The sequence below is a fragment of the Euprymna scolopes genome, chromosome 11 (assembly GCF_053919585.1).
Source record: "Euprymna scolopes isolate OS-2025 chromosome 11, ASM5391958v1, whole genome shotgun sequence".
In the NCBI taxonomy this organism is placed as follows: Eukaryota; Metazoa; Mollusca; class Cephalopoda; order Sepiida; family Sepiolidae; genus Euprymna; species Euprymna scolopes.
Window position 1 is genome coordinate 60,743,867 of NC_136492.1, and position 19,046 is coordinate 60,762,912.

Below are 19,046 nucleotides of genomic sequence, written 5' to 3' on the forward strand. Positions count from 1 at the left end.
AGCCAGGTTAAATGGGGAAAAGGGTTTAATACCTTTTTTAGCAGAGAGTTAAATATACGTAAAAAAAAAAAAAAAAAATAAAGCTGTTTGATAGATCTAAAAAAAAAATTTAAAAAAAAAGCAAACAGATTTGATATATCTAAAATAAAAAAACCCAGATTTAATATTCTAACAAAAAAAAAAAAAAAGACCAACTGAGATTTGATATATCTAAAAAAAAAATCAAACAGGTTTGATATATGCAAGAAAAAGATGTAAGAAAAAGATCAAACAGATTTCATATATGTAAGAAAAAGATCAAACAGATTTCATATATGTAAGAAAAAGATCAAACTGAGATTTCATATATGTAAGAAAAAGATCAAACTGAGATTTCATATATGTAAAAAAAAGATCAAACAGATTTCATATATGTAAGAAAAAGATCAAACTGAGATTTCATATATGTAAGAAAAAGATCAAACTGAGATTTCATATATGTAAGAAAAAGATCAAACTGAGATTTCATATATGTAAGAAAAAGATCAAACTGAGATTTCATATATGTAAGAAAAAGATCAAACTGAGATTTCATATATGTAAGAAAAAGATCAAACAGATTTCATATATCTAAAATAAAGATCAAACTGAGATTTGATATGAGGGGCGTGCAATAAGTAATGCCCCCGATCCACTTACAGTTGTCTGATCTAGCTGAAATTTTGCATGTGCAATGATTTATATCTCTACAGGTTATGTGGAAAATTACAGCTCTGAATTAATTGTGATTTCTGTTTTACAGGTGTTTGAACCGAGTCAGGTGTGAAATGGAGCCTGTTGAATGTCGAGCAGTGATCCGGTTTTTGTATTTAAAAGGATGCACACCACAGGAGACTTTTGATGAAATGAAAGAAACTTATGAAAAAAATACCCCATCATATGACCTTGTAAAACGCTGGCATCGTGAATTCAAACATGGCCGGAAGTCTGTGGAAACAGCTCCCAGACCCGGTCGCTCCCGTTCTGCCATTGATGAGGCATCTGTCCGTCAAGTTGAGGCTGCCATTTTGGAAGATCGGCGCATTACTATTTGCTAAATAGCCCAAGATGTCAAGATTGGTACAAGGTCTGTGGAAACTATCATTCATGACCATTTGCATATGCATAAGGTGTCTGCCAGATGGATTCCCAGGTTGCTCACACCATTCCAGAAGCGAGAATGCATCAAGTGCTCTAGGATGAATTTGGAGATGATCCAAGAAGATGAGTCAAAGTTTTTCAAAAGACTGATTACACAGGATGAAACCTGGGTCCATATCTATGATCCAGAAACCAAAGCCCAGTCAATGCAGTGGAAGCACTTGGACTCACCACCTCCAAAGAAGGCAAGGGTTCAGCCCTCCGCTGGCAAGGTAATGCTCATAGTCTTCTGGGACCAAGACGGAGTAGTGATGACAGATTTCCTGGCAAAGGGTACCACAATTACAGGAGCCTTCACTTTTGAGGAAATTAGGGGAAGCTATCAAAATCAAGAGACGGGGCAAGGTCAACAAAGTACCCTCCTCCTGCAGGACAACACTCCAGTCCACAACTCGCATGTCGTCAGATCAGAAGCACGGGCGTGTGGTTATGAAATCCTGCCCCATCCTCCCTACTCTCCTGACGTTGCACCCTCTGACTTTCACTACTTCCCAGCCATGAAGTTGTTTTTGAAAGAAAAGCGTTTCCCAGATGATGCAGCCTTGATTTCTGCAGTCACGTCGTGGTTGGAGGACCAACCTGGGGTGTTCTACAAAAACGGTCTCCAGAGCTGCATCAAACGATGGCAGAAATGCATAACTCTGGGTGGTTCCTATGTAAAGAAAGACTAATAACTGTGCCAAGTTTCATTGCTCTACTACTATGGAAAGTGGGTCAGGGGCATTACTTATTACACGCCCCTCATATATCTAAAAAAAAAAAAAAAAAAAATCTAAGATTTTATATATCTAAAAAAAGATCAAACAGATTTCATATATGCAAAAGATCAAACTGAGATGTGAACACAACTCAACATTCGATAGAATCATTTTCAGAATTAAAAAAAGTTTTACTTGGAGAGGTTACTACTTATCAAGGCCCAAAGCGTACTCGAGGATAAGGGTTAATGAGTGTCCATAGATGGTGTTACAACACTGATAACCAGTAATTGTGAAACTTATGTAGGATGTGATTATATAAGATGATGGCTCAACAAGAACGTATTTACATTAGACAAAAAATCGACCTGGTTATAGTCAGTTTAAAAGCAGCTCCATGTTGTTGTGTTTCACAGATATACAGTTTTAGAAAAAACTTTGTTCATGGAATTTTTATTTAGCTTTAGACACGGATAGAGAGAGGGAAATTGTTGCCAGTTGTAGCAAGACGAGTATTTGTAAGCAAATGTTTTACAAGGAAGACCAAAGTTTCAAGCACCTGCCAGGAAAGTAATAAAAAGAGCAGATATAGACTTGCAACCTCTCTTCTCTGAAAAATAGGAAGTAGGAAGGTGAAAAAGCTCACTAGATTTCGAAGATGATTTTTACCCTGTCAAGGCAAAAAAAGGTACTCTTAACAGCTCCTCCCAGTACTCCATTTCAAGGTGTTCAGTTATGTAAGTATGCAAATTGATTTCTTATATTCTTCAAATCATAAACAGGTCGAAAATATTTGGAAATATTTTCATGATTAACCTACTTTCATGTCCAAAGAGGGAAACAGATACACTGATCCCTAACTCCATGTCTGTTTTTCTGTCTGTCTCTCTCTCTAATTATAATTAAATAATTATTCATTTTTACCTATAGACACTAATGTTTCATGCTTACACAAACATCAGTGTAGGGTAACAATTCCTACCGGTCAAACCCAGCCACAAAGCCACTTTTTGCTCCATTTGTCAAGCCTTTATCTCAGAGCCTCAAACAACTGCCATGGTAATATAAGTGAAATTGTGTGTGAGTATATACATTTTCCTACCAAACTACTCTGTCAATTTTCAGTCTACAGACTCAAGTTAAACATAAGGGGCATTAAAATTTGGAAAAATCTTTTTAATCAGTTTTAAGCCAGAAATTTAGCTGTCAAAGGGTCAAAGTTTAACAATTTGACATTTGAAAACTCTACCAAACTCCTCCACCAATTTTAGGTCTAATCACTTGAAATGCTAAATGTAGGTTACTTAGACATCAGTCAAACACTTTAATTTGATTTGAGCGCAAAACAATAAATGTTAAGGGGTCAAAATTGCGATCAAAGTTTTAAAAAATTTAACCTCTGTGGTCAATTTTTGGTCTAGACATTTGAATTCAGACAGGGTAAGCTTTTTTAATCATTTTTTCACTCAAAATTTGGCTGCTAAGGTGTTAAAGTTCAAAATATTTGACCTTTGTGGTCTCTAGCAAATTATTAAAATTTTGGGACTAAATATTTGAAAGTTTACATAAAGGGTATTCAGACATGCAGCAAGCTTTTTAATCAGTTTTTGGGCGAAAATTTGGCTACCAACAGGTCAAAGTTGAAATAGTTGACCTTTGCAAACTCTACCAAACTCCTCCGCCAATTTTGGGTCTAAACATTTGAAATTTTAGATTGAGGTTACCTGGACATGAGTCAAACTTTAATATATACATACATATGCACATAAAGTTATGAACAGTACATATGGCCTGAGCAAAGCTGGGCTGAACTGCTAGTGTATATTTAAAAGCATTTGAAGTGTTGAATTACATTGGCTGAAATAACACCTAAATGTAATGGAAAATACATCAGTTCATGTACATTTTTAAAAATGTACACATATCTATCTGCTTATAATCATTATTCCCCTTAACTAATCTCTTTTAAAAGAGGAAGCTTTGCTGATTTCAGCCATGCTGCATGCCGCAACTCAGATTTCATCCATGAAGCAATAGCTCTTGATCCACTCCAAGGTTGAAGACACCTGGGAGGTCGACTGAAGATGTGGTTGCACACCTTCAATGCTGATGTCGAACCCAGTTCCAGTCTATAGATCTACTGTGTTTGCTGCTGGTTCTAAGACTAGCCACCATTACTACCTTGACTGCTGTGAGCCATTGTTCATTCATCTGACTGTGCATCAAGCAGATATAATATTTAGTTAGCTGCACCTTATTATAACAAAGGTCCATAAAAATTTCAGCCAGGTCAGTTCAGTAATTTCTTAGAAGTGTGGAATAGACAGACTAAGAAAAATATAATACAGATACACATACCTAACTTTATAGATATATAGAAGATATATTGATTGATATGTACTCTATCGATTATTGCCTACTATTGTTTACTGCTAAAGAAATTAACCCATCCTGAGTGAAAATCGCCTCAAGTCAAATCATTTGCACATAAGAAAGATTCATCCTTGACATTTTTCTATGTATATTTTTGCATGTAAATGGTTTAAGAAACAGTGTGAATTTCAGTGTGGCACAATCAAAAATGCATCATCTGAATATTTTGTGTAATTTTCTATTTCGTAATGTCTTTTTTTTTTTTTTTTACATAATAATGAAGGAATATACCAAAAATAAAAGCCTGTTTATATATTTTGGAATGTAAATTAATAGTATATCTATCTCTGCTCTAGCGTAATTTTCATGGCAGGTGCTCGACTGAGCTTCAATCTATAGCTCCTACATTCCCTTGTAGAACTCTTGCAGCAGACACTTGTCTAGCTACAACGAATAACAATTTCCCTTATTGATCTACGCATAAAACTAAACGTAAATTCCATGATCAAAGTTTCTTTCCTAGAACTGCTTATCTAGGAAACAATACCACACGGCTGTGTACCAGGTAACTATAACATGGCCGTTTTCAAATCCAACGTGAACAAGTTCCTGCCAAGCCGTCCTCTTAAATAAACAAATGTTACCCAAGTCCCACCATTACCGATAATAATGGTGTTGTCTCAGCAGCCACCTAATACTCATTAACCCTCATCCTTGAATGATCTTTGGGCTTGATAAGCAGTGAAAAACCCTAAGAAAAAACAAAAAACCTATTCTTATCTGAATACAAACATGGTAGCGACAAGGTCCAACACATTCTATCCATATACAAAGGCCCAACACATTCTATCCATATACAAAGGCCCAACACATTCTATCCATATACAAAGGCCCAACACATTCTATCCATATACAAAGGCCCAACACATTCTATCCATATACAAAGGCCCAACACATTCTATCCATATACAAAGGCCCAACACATTCTATCCATATATACAAAGGCCCAACACATTCTATCCATATATACAAAGGCCCAACACATTCTATCCATATATACAAAGGCCCAACACATTCTATCCATATATACAAAGGCCCAACACATTCTATCCATATATACAAAGGCCCAACACATTCTATCCATATATACAAAGGCCCAACACATTCTATCCATATATACAAAGGCCCAACACATTCTATCCATATATACAAAGGCCCAACACATTCTATCCATATACAAAGGCCCAACACATTCTATCCATATACAAAGGCCCAACACATTCTATCCATATACAAAGGCCCAACACATTCTATCCATATACAAAGGCCCAACACATTCTATCCATATACAAAGGCCCAACACATTCTATCCATATACAAAGGCCCAACACATTCTATCCATATACAAAGGCCCAACACATTCTATCCATATACAAAGGCCCAACACATTCTATCCATATACAAAGGCCCAACACATTCTATCCATATACAAAGGCCCAACACATTCTATCCATATACAAAGGCCCAACACATTCTATCCATATATAAAGGCCCAACACATTCTATCCATATAAAAAAAAACAAAATCTAACCTCTGACAGAAAGAAAAGGTCCTCCAACAAAAAAAAATCACAAAGTTCTTAAGTATTTTTATTTTTGAATAAGAAATAACATATGTTTAGAATTTTACCCTTATGAAAAAAACAAAAACAAAACAAAATATTACGTTTTACGAAAAAATTGTCATACAACCAAAAAATCACGTAAAATCAATTGAGTAGTTTTAATTTTAATAAAACAAGGTTTCTATACTATTAAAAACTGAAGGCATTTTAAGAGTTTGTTCTCCGAAAACAGAAACGTGATGGTAGACAAGAAAGGAATAGGCATAGTACACTTTACTAAGGCAGTAGTTATTATGACGCAAATATCAACGCTTGAATCTCAGGCAAGTCTAACAGATTTATTTGAACAGAATGTGTTTTATAAATTTAAAGAAATGAATATAAAACAAACATTACATAAATATATTTCATTAAATTATTTTTTTTCAGAATCTAACAAAATAGACAAAGCTATTTTGTATAAATTTAAAGCTTAAAAACATAATTTCCAACATTTTTTGCCAATAAAAAAATATATGGATAGATTCATGGTAGTTAGCTACTCTCTTTATGAAAATACTAATAGGATATATTTTTTGACAAAATTTGAAATATTTTTCTTTGCATTAACTATAAAGCAGTAGGAGCTATGTAATGATAGGAATTGACATCCCCAGATACTGTACCAAAACTAATAATCTCTATATATAAAACTATAAAAATATCGAACATTAAACATTTTTTTTTTTTTTTTTTACTCTTGTCATCTATAATATAAATCTCACTTGTCTGATTAAATGTATGTATTTATCCATATGTATGCCTAAAAATTTCGACAGAGGCGATGGATTTTCACAAGATTGCTATCATTTTGAAACTTGACGTCTCTAACAAATGTCGAAAAATTGACCAGAAACATTAATTTCTTCACCCTTAACTGGGCAGTTTTCTACAAGGAGGGGTCTATTTTTGCGAGCCATTTTTGCAAGTCATCGTATCAGTTGGATTTACTTTGTCTAATTTTAACGTTCCAAACTTCCAGTTGCGTCCTGGAGTAGCGGTAAGATGTCAGTTTTTTCATTTTTTTTACTTTCTTTTCTGCCTTTGCGTCATGGGTTTGAGTTTGCCTGCCTGCTACCACTTTTTTCTTTGCTCAACATACACCTCCAAACACCCAGGCAATGCCGGGCACCCAGGCTAGTCTAAGTCTAAAGAGTTATTTTATCTGGATATGTCTTTCATAAATGTAAATTATATACATATATTTTTTTTCTGATAATCAGCAAAGAAGTAGTAAAGGGCATTTGGCATTAGTTCAAAGTAAATTGTTTTTTTGCTGAAAACCATGTATTTTATAAAGTATACAAGTTAGATAAAAGATAAAAATTGACATATTGAGGTACCGCCGCAACACCGTTCAAGGAGTGGGTATCAATTCGTTCTAATTAAAAAAATGTTGACTTACCTCAGAAAATATTCAGAAGCTGGCTTTAAATCTTTCAGGTTTATTACTCGTGATGTACCCCTGAGAGAAACGGAGAGAAAGATAAAGGATGAATAGATATATTTTAAAAGGGATTCGAAGAAAACACGAAAGAAAACCACAAAATGTGAACATATAAACTACACAATCACTTTCAACCTGACCATTTACAAGATAGTGAGAAACAGGTTAGTTTAAACCAGGGTTTCCAAATGGGGTTCGTACTGCCCACCAGGGGGCGCTACGAGACTTGAGGTGGGCGGTGGCCAAATTTATCACAGAGGGCGTCCCTGAGATCCTTTAGAGAAGCAATGAAAGGCAGAGCTTGTTGTAACATTGCTATGAGTTTCTGAACTTGTTGCTGCTCATCAACAATCTACACATTGATCAATTAGTCTTGTGGTTATTATTCTGATTTTTATTTTATTGATTATTGTATTAGCAATGGTATGATATACAAATTGACCCATTGATTTGTACTTGTTACTGTTCCCATTTGATCGACAGTAATTGCGTTGAATAAACTATATGAATATTCAATTATTTATTTCCACTTTAATTAGGTACTACCACTATCATTATTATGTAAGGATGCATATAGAGAGAGGGACGATAGTAGGTATCCGAGTGTTCTAATGGTTGGGAAACTGGTTTTAACTAACCAGTGCTATTTCCACTGAACAAAAAAAAAAAAAAAAAAAGATTGTGTTTTTGTGGTCCATTGGTTTCCTGATCACCTGACATTAGCATAAGAATAGGAATAGCAATTTCTACATTTGCCCTTCCTGCTCCATATTTTTTTTTTTTTTTTTTTTGCCTCTGGACTTTACAATGCTTTGATATCTGCTGTGTAAATGAAACAGACTACACTAGCAGAGCAGGAGAGGTAGCTCAATATATTTGAAAAAAAAAAAAAAAAAAAAAAAAAGACAACAGTTTAAGAACTATTCTTGGAGTAAATTTGCAAAACAGATGAAAAAAAATTGCAGATATCAGAAAGAGACTTAATATTAATCGATCCATTAAGAACATTAGAGGAAAAAAAAAAAAGTGGCTAGGAATCTTTATCATCGACCCCTAAAATCAACAGAGATTAGAGCATTCCTGTAATGATCCGGTCCCTGTTGATTTTATGGTGGGAGTAAAGTTCTGTGCAGTTCTAGAAGGTCTACCCTCCCAAGCCTTGCCTTCTCTCTTTCAGAAGGGGTTAGTTTATTGCTGATCGCCTGAGGCTCCCTCATCACTGGGGAATATCGATGTGGCTGCCCAGGCACGTTTTGAAGCTCAGAGTGCCTCTCCTCTGGAGAACCGACTTCTCAATCCCACTTTCCGACCCTTGTATCTAAGTTATTGCGGTGAGAAAGAACTATCAACATGGTCTGGACATGTTTCGCAGCTAACAGACTGTAGCTCTGTAAAGAAATCATATTAAGATTTCATTTAAAAAGGATCAAGAAAACATGGGATAAACAGATAACGCTTGAGACTAACATGCTGCTCCTGACAGCTGAAAGACTACTCCAAAACCGCAGTGTCAGAATTTTGTTTTCAAGCATGTGGCGAAGCTTGTATTAAGTTTCCATTCTTTTGTTAATTCTGCATCTTATTGCAGATTAGTAACATACATTTGTTAACCATTTAAATTTGTCCAATTCCTGTGGATTATTATTTCTTATTCACTAGAAGTTCTCACATTGGTTATTAGCAATAACGTTCATTCCCTGGATTCTGAATGATAATAAGTCTCCCTGAATTCTAAGTACTTCCCACTTTCTTTAATCATGGCTGTAAATCAATTTGTGTTCTTGCAGTATTTGTTCATCACCAAGTTTTTGCTGGTAGCAGCCGATGGCTTTCTCTGGAATTTGAGTGGTGATAAGCCTCCACATGATTCCTGTGTCTTTCCAGTGGAGGTCTGGATGGTGCTTCTCCTCTCAATCTTTCTATACTCTTGGACACCTTACAACTATTCTCTGTTAGTTTTATCACATTTTTTTTTTTTTTTTTACAAAGGCAGAGGGGGGGGGGGTCAAATGACAATACCCTGGAGGTAGTAGACTCTTTCTGTTCCCTAGGAGATATGCTGATTGCAAGTAGTGGATACAAACTCAGTACAGGGATGAAAGCAGCTGTTGCCTCTGATAAGATCACGAGATGTCTCTTTCTACATCTGGAGTAAATTACATAGCAGCTGTATTGGGAGCATCATGAAATATGGCAATGAATGCTGGGTCCTCATCCATCCCTTCTTGTCCAGCCAACAGATCCCTGACCAAACTGAATACTTCAGGTTAGAGGATTTGTTGACAGCATTACATTTGCCCAGGATGGGGTTATCCTAAGAATTAATTATGCTGGTCTGGTAATGTGGAGCATTCATCCTCTTGAATAAATCGTTATAGAAGCATGGATGTGCCAAATTGCAGAAAGGTTGGCTGGCCAAGGAAAACTTAAAATCAACTGATTAGCAAGTGATCGCACAGAGTAGAAGTTGATCCACTAACGACAAATTAAATTAGATGGCACAAAAATTATATAACACATTTGAGGTTGTCTTCACAGCAACTAAAAAAGCAAATCTGCCCAACGATTTGCGACCAACTCCACTTTAGAACCCCCCCCCCCCAATTTCCCTTTGGGGGACAGAAGCTACACCTGATGATCTCAAAATCACCCTTTCTCATATCCGTGATGCCATAACAAACCTAGATAACTCAAAGGCATGTGGGACTGATTTTTTCCAATTGTACTATTAAAAAAAATTATACTATTAAAATATGCTCCGCTAAGTCTGCTGTGGTTCTCTCCAAACTCTTCAACAAATGCTTTACTGAATTTTGCTTTCCCGACTGCTGGAAAATTGCTTCTGTTATATCAGTTTACAAGAATTCTGGAGAAAAAAATTGACCCACTCATTTATTGCCCCATTAGCCTCCTCCCACTCTTCACAAAATCTTTGAGTCCTTAATCAAGCACTAGACCACCACCACACACATAATAAACTTCTTTCCTACCAGCTGTATGAATTTAGGCAAGCCCGTTTCATTGCAGGTATCCAAACTGTAATCTCCAAGCATATATAATATGCACTGGATAAGGGGAGACAAAACTAAAGGTAGAGAGAGATATGGTCGATGGAGAAGATAGGGTGACAGAGAAAACGAGAGAGAGGGGGGAAGACAGACAGAGAAAACGAGAGAGAGGAGGGAAGACAGACAGAGAAAACGAGAGAGAGGAGGGAAGACAGACAGAGAAAACGAGAGAGAGGAGGGAAGACAGACAGAGAAAACGAGAGAGAGGAGGGAAGACAGACAGAGAAAACGAGAGAGAGGAGGGAAGACAGACAGAGAAAACGAGAGAGAGGAGGGAAGACAGACAGAGAAAACGAGAGAGAGGAGGGAAGACAGACAGAGAAAACGAGAGAGAGGAGGGAAGACAGACAGAGAAAACGAGAGAGAGGAGGGAAGACAGACAGAGAAAACGAGAGAGAGGAGGGAAGACAGACAGAGAAAACGAGAGAGAGGAGGGAAGACAGACAGAGAAAACGAGAGAGAGGAGGGAAGACAGACAGAGAAAACGAGAGAGAGGAGGGAAGACAGACAGAGAAAACGAGAGAGAGGAGGGAAGACAGACAGAGAAAACGAGAGAGAGGAGGGAAGACAGACAGAGAAAACGAGAGAGAGGAGGGAAGACAGACAGAGAAAACGAGAGAGAGGAGGGAAGACAGACAGAGAAAACGAGAGAGAGGAGGGAAGACAGACAGAGAAAACGAGAGAGAGGAGGGAAGACAAACAGAGAAAACGAGAGAGAGAGGAGGGAAGACAAACAGAGAAAACGAGAGAGAGAGGAGGGAAGACAAACAGAGAAAACGAGAGAGAGAGGAGGGAAGACAAACAGAGAAAACGAGAGAGAGAGGAGGGAAGACAAACAGAGAAAACGAGAGAGAGAGGAGGGAAGACAAACAGAGAAAACGAGAGAGAGAGGAGGGAAGACAAACAGAGAAAACGAGAGAGAGAGGAGGGAAGACAAACAGAGAAAACGAGAGAGAGAGGAGGGAAGACAAACAGAGAAAACGAGAGAGAGAGGAGGGAAGACAGACAGAGAAAACGAGAGAGAGGAGGGAAGACAGACAGAGAAAACGAGAGAGAGAAGGGAAGACAGACAGAGAAAACGAGAGAGAGGAGGGAAGACAGACAGAGAAAACGAGAGAGAGGAGGGAAGACAGACAGAGAAAACGAGAGAGAGGAGGGAAGACAGACAGAGAAAACGAGAGAGAGGAGGGAAGACAGACAGAGAAAACGAGAGAGAGGAGGGAAGACAGACAGAGAAAACGAGAGAGAGGAGGGAAGACAGACAGAGAAAACGAGAGAGAGGAGGGAAGACAGAGAAAAGGAGAGGGAGAGAAAGATGAGGGAGAGGGAGAGAGAGGGGAGGAGAGATGCATGCATGTGTAAGTGAATAGTTATATCGAAATGTGTTACACTATCTTTGTTGAAAAGATAAAAAAGTAATCAATAGATCAATACAATCCATGTCAGGTTGATTGGATTTAAAGATGAAGTTGTGCATTAAGAAAATGCAGAGAAAATTATTGATCCGTTAATGACTTGGCTTATTAAAGAGATGGAGTCAAGCAAAAATCATTGCGTTTGCGCAAATTCAGTCCCATATCGCCATTTATTTGATCACATATGGCCGTGTTTTAGTCATCTCTAACCACACAACTAAAGATGATTCAGGCTCTTAACATCTTTATGAAATCGTGTTTTGGAACAATGAATGCAGATTAAGATGATCAATCTGAACATTTTGTCCATAACAGGAGCATGAGCATCGATAACACATCTAAACTGACTGGTCAAAAGATGATATGTATTTTTTACTATTGTATCAGTAACCAAGAGAAATCTCATTTTTACAGATTATTGCTCTTATGCCATGCTGATATCTTTATCTATCTTAGTATAAATCCCTTTAATTATACTAACATTATTGGCTACATATGTGCATACATGTTTCAGTTGAGATTTTTTTTTTTTTTTGAAATGCAACATCCTCAGACCAAACTCTTATGATAAACTCGAGACTGAGGTTGTTGCGATTTAGAGTAAATGTATGCATATATGTAGCCAATAATATATAAATAAGGGAATTTATATTATAATACTGCTCTATTTGTTATTGAGTACACTTTTATAAGTAGAAAAGTTTTATTGAATTAACATCTAGGAAACTACAGCAATATAAATATCTATATTATATTTCTCTTAGTCTGTCTGTCTGTCCATTCCATCTTTTCTTGGAAACTACTGGGCTGATTTGGCAGAAATTTTGTATGGACCTTTGTATTAAGGTGCAACGGACTAAATATCACGGCATCTGTCCGATACAGTTAGAGATCAATATTTAATGCGAAAATAAGCATAAATTTAACTATTCCACCATCAATTTGGCATGAAGTACTAATTCTAAGTCAACGGCTATAACTTCTGCTTGTTTTTAATGCGCTAAAAAGTCTAGTTATTTTATAATGATTCACAAGTATTGAGCACTCTGCAATGTGTCTTATTAAATACAAGCATGGAAAATTCAATTTTAAAACCTCTCTCAAAAACAATACAACACACATTCTATACAAGTCATGCACAGACTACTTTTTTATCATCTATGACTCATCAGTGTGGTTGGACAATAAGACACTTTAAACACGAGCACCAAATCATATCCAAATGTGATAAGCAATTTAGTGGTTTACCCACTAATTTTTCTCTCTCTCTCTCTCCCTATATATTAGTGTTGAGGCGATTAATCGGAATCGGAAAACTCAGAGCTTTTTGCTGTATCGGAATCCGTATAGGAATCAGAAAAATTTGAGCCTATTTTCCGATACCAAAACCGATTCCTTTAATTATCTTTTTAATTTGATTTTGGTTTAAGAAAAATCTTCCACTGCTTGTAGCAATAATAAAACAAATATTTATTAATTTCAACTTCCAGTAAGACTAAAATCTCTAGATCATTCCCTCACAAGTGTTTTTACATTTGAGAAAATATAGGCATATTATGGGTGTGTTTTTATGGAAATCAGGACAGAATAACACTTTTATAGTTAAATATTTAGAGATTCATAAAGAACTGGAATCGGTAATTGTATCAGAATCGGGAAAAATATTGGAATCGTCCCATCACTAATATATCATGTAATAGGAGAAAAAAGAAGTGCTCCATTTTTTATGCCAGAGCATACATTTTTTTAAATTTTTTTTTATTTAATTGACCCTATACATTAGTTTGTCTATCAATACCTTCAGTTTTATGGAAACACCAGAGAAAGTGAATGTAACTAATTTTTTTTTTAGCCGATGTTTTTATCAAAACTCCAATGAAAAATCTGTTACATTAAGTATCATAAGCCCAGTGGACTGAGTGTCCATTTTTTTCCATGAAACAGAAGGTATCGATGGAACATCAAACTAAGGTAAAGTGGCATAACTTCTTTCAATTAAAGTAAGTCTAGATTTAAGATAGTTGTCCTTTTTATTGTTTAGTGTCTCAATTTAAACACATTGGATTTATCATGTTTTGCCTTCTAAACTCTCAGACACACAAAACCACAGGAGTGCGCACACACACACACACATATATATATATATATATATATATATATATATATATATGACGAACTTCCATTGATTTCAATGTATAAGAGTTCAACAAGACCTTGATTCAGTATTTATGCCTTAAACGACACTTCAGTTGAGCTAACAATTTGCACACTAAAACCACAGATAAGGCAGGTGGCAACATCAATGGTGATGGAAGAATTGATCTATACTAGTAAGCGATCTTTGATCTTGACAACGGTTCAAAAGAAAATTTTCAAAAGGAATGTTTGATGCTTGCATGACAAACAGTTCGCTATTCAGTAATCAGCAGCTTTTGCTTTAAAAAGAGGTCACTAGTAGATCTACAGACCTGATATAGTTTGTCCCTATCTAAGTAATGATCTACCTACTTTGCACAAACCAACCCCAAGCTAGCTTTACATCAGCATTTTGTGGCTTTGACTGTAAAATCTGTTGGCTGGATGTTGGATTTTATGGCATGTCAACTGTCGTTGGGTCATTCTATGTTAAAACAATACGTAGACTTTGTATACAATTCTGTAGATATGTATTTAATAAACAAATAGTCTTTAGATTAGAGTTTCATTTTTTAACTGTAGCTACAACAATTATAGGTACGGCCACTTTGAATCAGAGTGGACCTAAGAGCAAGCCACAATCCCAAATTGTAGCCTCACCATTGGATGCAGTTTTGTGTTATACCTAAGACTCTGATGAGGATAGGTAATCTATACAGTTAGGAAATAAAGTAGGTAGAGATAGATTTCAGAGAAGTGAGAGATAAAGGTGAATATCTTGCCAAATGGTATCAGAGGCAGTTCAGTGTCAAATTCTATTTAACCCATAGATGAGACCCAAGATTTTATGCCAAAACCATACATAAGTTTTGTATACGGTTGGTTTGCATTTTAAGGTATATATTTAGTAAATAGCCTGTGAATTATGGTTCCATTTAAACCCATAAGGCAATTATAGGTACTGCTTCTTTGGATTAGAGTGGATCTGGGAATAGTGGTAACTAAGGGATAACTCCAAAAATCCAAAGCTCACAAATTAAGGACACACTACTTGAATGTGGTTTTATAGATGAGCAATTGCAAGAACTAATGAAATAGGAGGACTATACTAAAAAAACAATTTTGTATTAATGAAAATTCATTATCATGGGCAAAAATAAATATGAAAGGAACAAAATCCAAAAAGTAGAAATAAATAAAACAAGGCCGATAGCCATTAGTTGCGTGCTCTCGTGTAATGAATGAATGCGTGAATGTAGGATTGACATGAAATTCTTAAAGATAAACTAAAATGACTGAAAAATGTGCTAAAATGACTTAAAAAGTAAATGACTTTGAATGACTTTAATGAACTTAAGGATGAATTGAATGACTTTAAGAATGACTTGAATGCTTAAAAATAACTGGAATCCTTCAAAAACAACTAGAATGATCTGGAGAATGACTTGAATGGCTTTGAGACTGGCTGGTTGTAAAGTGGGTGATCATTTTACATCAAATTAATACAGAAAAGTGATCCCCCACTTTATATCACAATAAGTACAGCATGTAGTAAGAACACATACTACACTTTGATCTTGGCCAAGAAAAGCTGTATTTATTTGCTCCCCCACCGAGCAAATTAGGCACAAGGCCGATTTTTAATGTGAGGAGTGAAGGGGAAATGGGGACCAACTCCCCAGGGAGTAGGGGAGCTGGTTAGTGACAATTGGTATGAAGGGTTGCCCCTACATTGACCAAGGTCTTATCTGTGTGGTCACTACACTTTGATATTGGCCAAAAGGCCAAGAAAAGCTTAAAAAGCTAAGAACAACATCTATTAACCAAAAAGGCCAAGCCCAAAAGTGTTACGGACAGACCGACCGACCGACCGACCAACAGACTTGCAAAACATAACATAGGAATGTATGAAAATCTGATGTTGTATGAGGAAATATGATTTTACTATCAAGTTTGTAACATGTGTCACGAAAAAGGCAAGTCTATAAGTTTCATCATTACAAGGGAGATTTTGAATTGCATTTAAGGATCCCAATTGAATTTTATTTAAAAAAAAAAATTGAATAAGTGTGGGAAAGCTGGATAGGGTAGAATCTGTCTGCTGTTTAATCCCTTCCTCAGTTTCCCACGCACATAATTAACGAATTCGGTCATTTTCTCAAATGGTGTCAAAAAAAAAAAAAAAAAAAAAAGGGTTTGTATATAATTGGTTTGTATATTATTTTACAGACATAGTTTTTTTTTTTTTTTTTTTAACTAACAAGTACTACCACTTTGGATTAAATGGACCTACGACTAAAGAGTAGCTCTATACTTCCTTCCCAAAGCTACAAACTTTTACCACTGAATGCCATTTAAGGTCATAGTTGATTATTTGTGGTGTGAAGAGGGAGAGCAGGGTCAGTACTAGGATTTATACTTGGATCTTTAGGGCTGACAATGAAAGAGTTGACCCCGGGTATCACCAAACCTCTACACATCACTGTTTGTGACACATGATCTGCTAATCTTGAACTGCATCTAAAATGATCCACTAGTGTTGTGTTTTGTAATTAAATTGGCATTACAATTTGTCAGCAAGCAAATAGCTATAGATAAAGAGTAGACATTTAGAAAGATGTCAAATTTATGAACAGCGATTCACCAAGACATTCAGGTTTTGGAGTCAGGAATGGTTTATAAGCAAAATAGCATCTTTAACTGCAATTTTTGTTTTCAAGAAAACACCTTGGTTATAGTTTACCCCCCCCCCCAAAAAAAAAAAAACGTAATACCTGGTGCTGTATTTAGCCCTGGGTAGGCTATGTCGGCTTTCTCAAAAGGACAAAATTTACAGGGAATATGAAAATCACAAGCGGTCCCCAGTCACTTGGACATCCTGATCATGAAAAAATGGCATACAGTGCCTAGCATTTCCAACTAGTCACCCATTTTGTACTGGACAAGTGCCATGTTGCTTAACTTTGGAAATCTAATGAGAACCTGTGTGTCAATGCAATTAGGTTGTATATTAACATTTCATAGATTGTAACTTATATGCAATGAAAGCCAAGTGAAATTCTGACCAAAGAAATAATCACAGAAATTGAAACTTGCCAACTGAATAACTTGGGTTATATAATGCATCAAAAGGCGTCTTATTGAAGTAGTTATGATCATTAATTTCAATCACACGGTCAAATAGAGAATGGAATTTTGTCAAATTACACCAATTTTAGCAGAAGGGATCATCAGAGGTATCAACATTGCATTGAAAATGCAATAAACTAGTTATTTTACCCCTACATCTTCCCTCGACAAACTTCTGATCTTATCCGCCACATTTTTTTCCTTTCTGTTCTTATTTTTCCCTTTCGCCATCACTTGAATTCTCTACTTTAATGAACCACTATTTCCGTACATTCTATCCGAATCTATTTTCCCCTCAACCTCATAAATCTATCTCTTGTAGAAAAGGTAACACATGTACTATCTCCGTTTCGCTCTGAAGAAATTTTGAGAAAAGAAACAAAATATTAGTCCAATGTTTACGTTGATGCGATTTTGTCTTTTATGATTTCAATTTTCTTTCTTTTACATACAGGATAGAATGATGAAATTGATGCTCTAAAGTAAAACTACTGTTTTATTTCAAAACTTTTCTTGAAAAAAAATCAATTCAGGTAACTCGATTATTTAGTAGAGCTGACATCTATTCAACGTAGCCACCTTCAGCCACAATCACCATCTCGATACAGGTCTGGAACTGAGAGCATGCCTTTTCCACAAGCTCGGTGAATACTCAGCAGATGGTGATCAGGCCGGCTTTGGTGTTGTGGGAGGTCATGTTGGTGATGTTCTTGACATATGACCATTCAGGTTGGGAGAGGAGGGAAGCAGTGAGAGAAAAGTACAGTCGCAGCACTCCTCCTGAAGCCAAGCCTGGGTGTTTCGTGGGCCAGCGCTGAGTTCTGCTGCCACACTCAGGATCTGCCAGTGGCCACCTGATTGCACCAGGAGATTACCACACTCTTCAGCACATCCAGGTACACTTGATACTGATTTTCAAGCCGACTTCGGAGATCCGAGATGGCATGATGTGACCCTCACTTAAAACCACAACAAAAACAATAACCGTGGATCATCCGATCCATTGAGCTGTGCCTTCAAGCATTGAACCGTGTGGATTTGCATTTTGATGATGCTGGCAATCGTCCTGTTGTCATAACTTGGATCGGTAGAGAGCATGAGTTGTAAAGTGGCACATCTCCCATCTTGCTCATTGAACGTTGTTGTGTCACTTTCAGATTTGTATACAACTGGCCAAGTAGTAGATGGCATGCAACAAAAAAAAAAAAAAAAAAAAAAAGAAAAAAGAAAACTGGTTTCATCAAACGGAAATGGAATCATATTGTCTTTTCTAGGGAGACAATTTTATCGTTCCATCCTGTACTAGACGTTCCCGATAACTGCTGGCTCACAACCAATATTTATTGAACTTGGATTTCATTTGGAAAATTCATGAACTGTCACATATCTTTTAAGACATTCTTCCTGTGTAATTAAAAATAATAAATCTTAGCCTCTAAATTATTCCTTTTACTGTTATTTCATAAAATTATTATTAATATTATTATTATTGATTGTTATATGAAAGTAAAGAGACATTATTTTACCATCTAATTTACATGTTTGTGGTTTGTGTAGACACATGTATATAAACAGAGAGTCACTCTTTCTCTAAATGTTTAGTGACATTAAGAAATATTATACAGTGCTCGAAACAATATTGATTTAAAAGAGAGAGAGAGAGAGAAATAGTGACTTGTTCAGTTAATTATAAAATAGATTCATTTTTCAAACATAACTCGAGAATATTTTAGCATGTATTCCGTGTTATTAAAATATATCGTGACTGGATAGAAGTCTTAAGCAATTTGCAATTGTATTTTGAGTGTTGCCTGCACTAACGATTGAACATTCAACCTCCAGAAAAGAGTAACTTACAACCGTATTTTATCAAGTACTTTATCCACTATGTCACGGGTCCTTGTGAACAAGTCTAGTATAAATTTTAGGAGCCATAA

At 36.1% G+C, this 19,046-nt stretch overlaps 1 protein-coding gene across 15 annotated transcripts in view; it reads right to left on the bottom strand.

Annotated features, from left to right (window-relative positions):
- Nucleotides 1-19,046, bottom strand: part of LOC145287875 (fibronectin type-III domain-containing protein 3a-like) — a 791,938-nt gene that overhangs the window by 119,544 nt on the left and 653,348 nt on the right. For all 15 annotated transcript variants that reach the window (XM_080135773.1, XM_080135781.1, XM_080135779.1 and 12 more), the window contains one exon: nt 7,320-7,379. In XM_080135773.1, the coding sequence (XP_079991899.1) occupies nt 7,320-7,379 (60 nt within the window). The remainder of the gene's footprint in view (nt 1-7,319; nt 7,380-19,046) is intronic.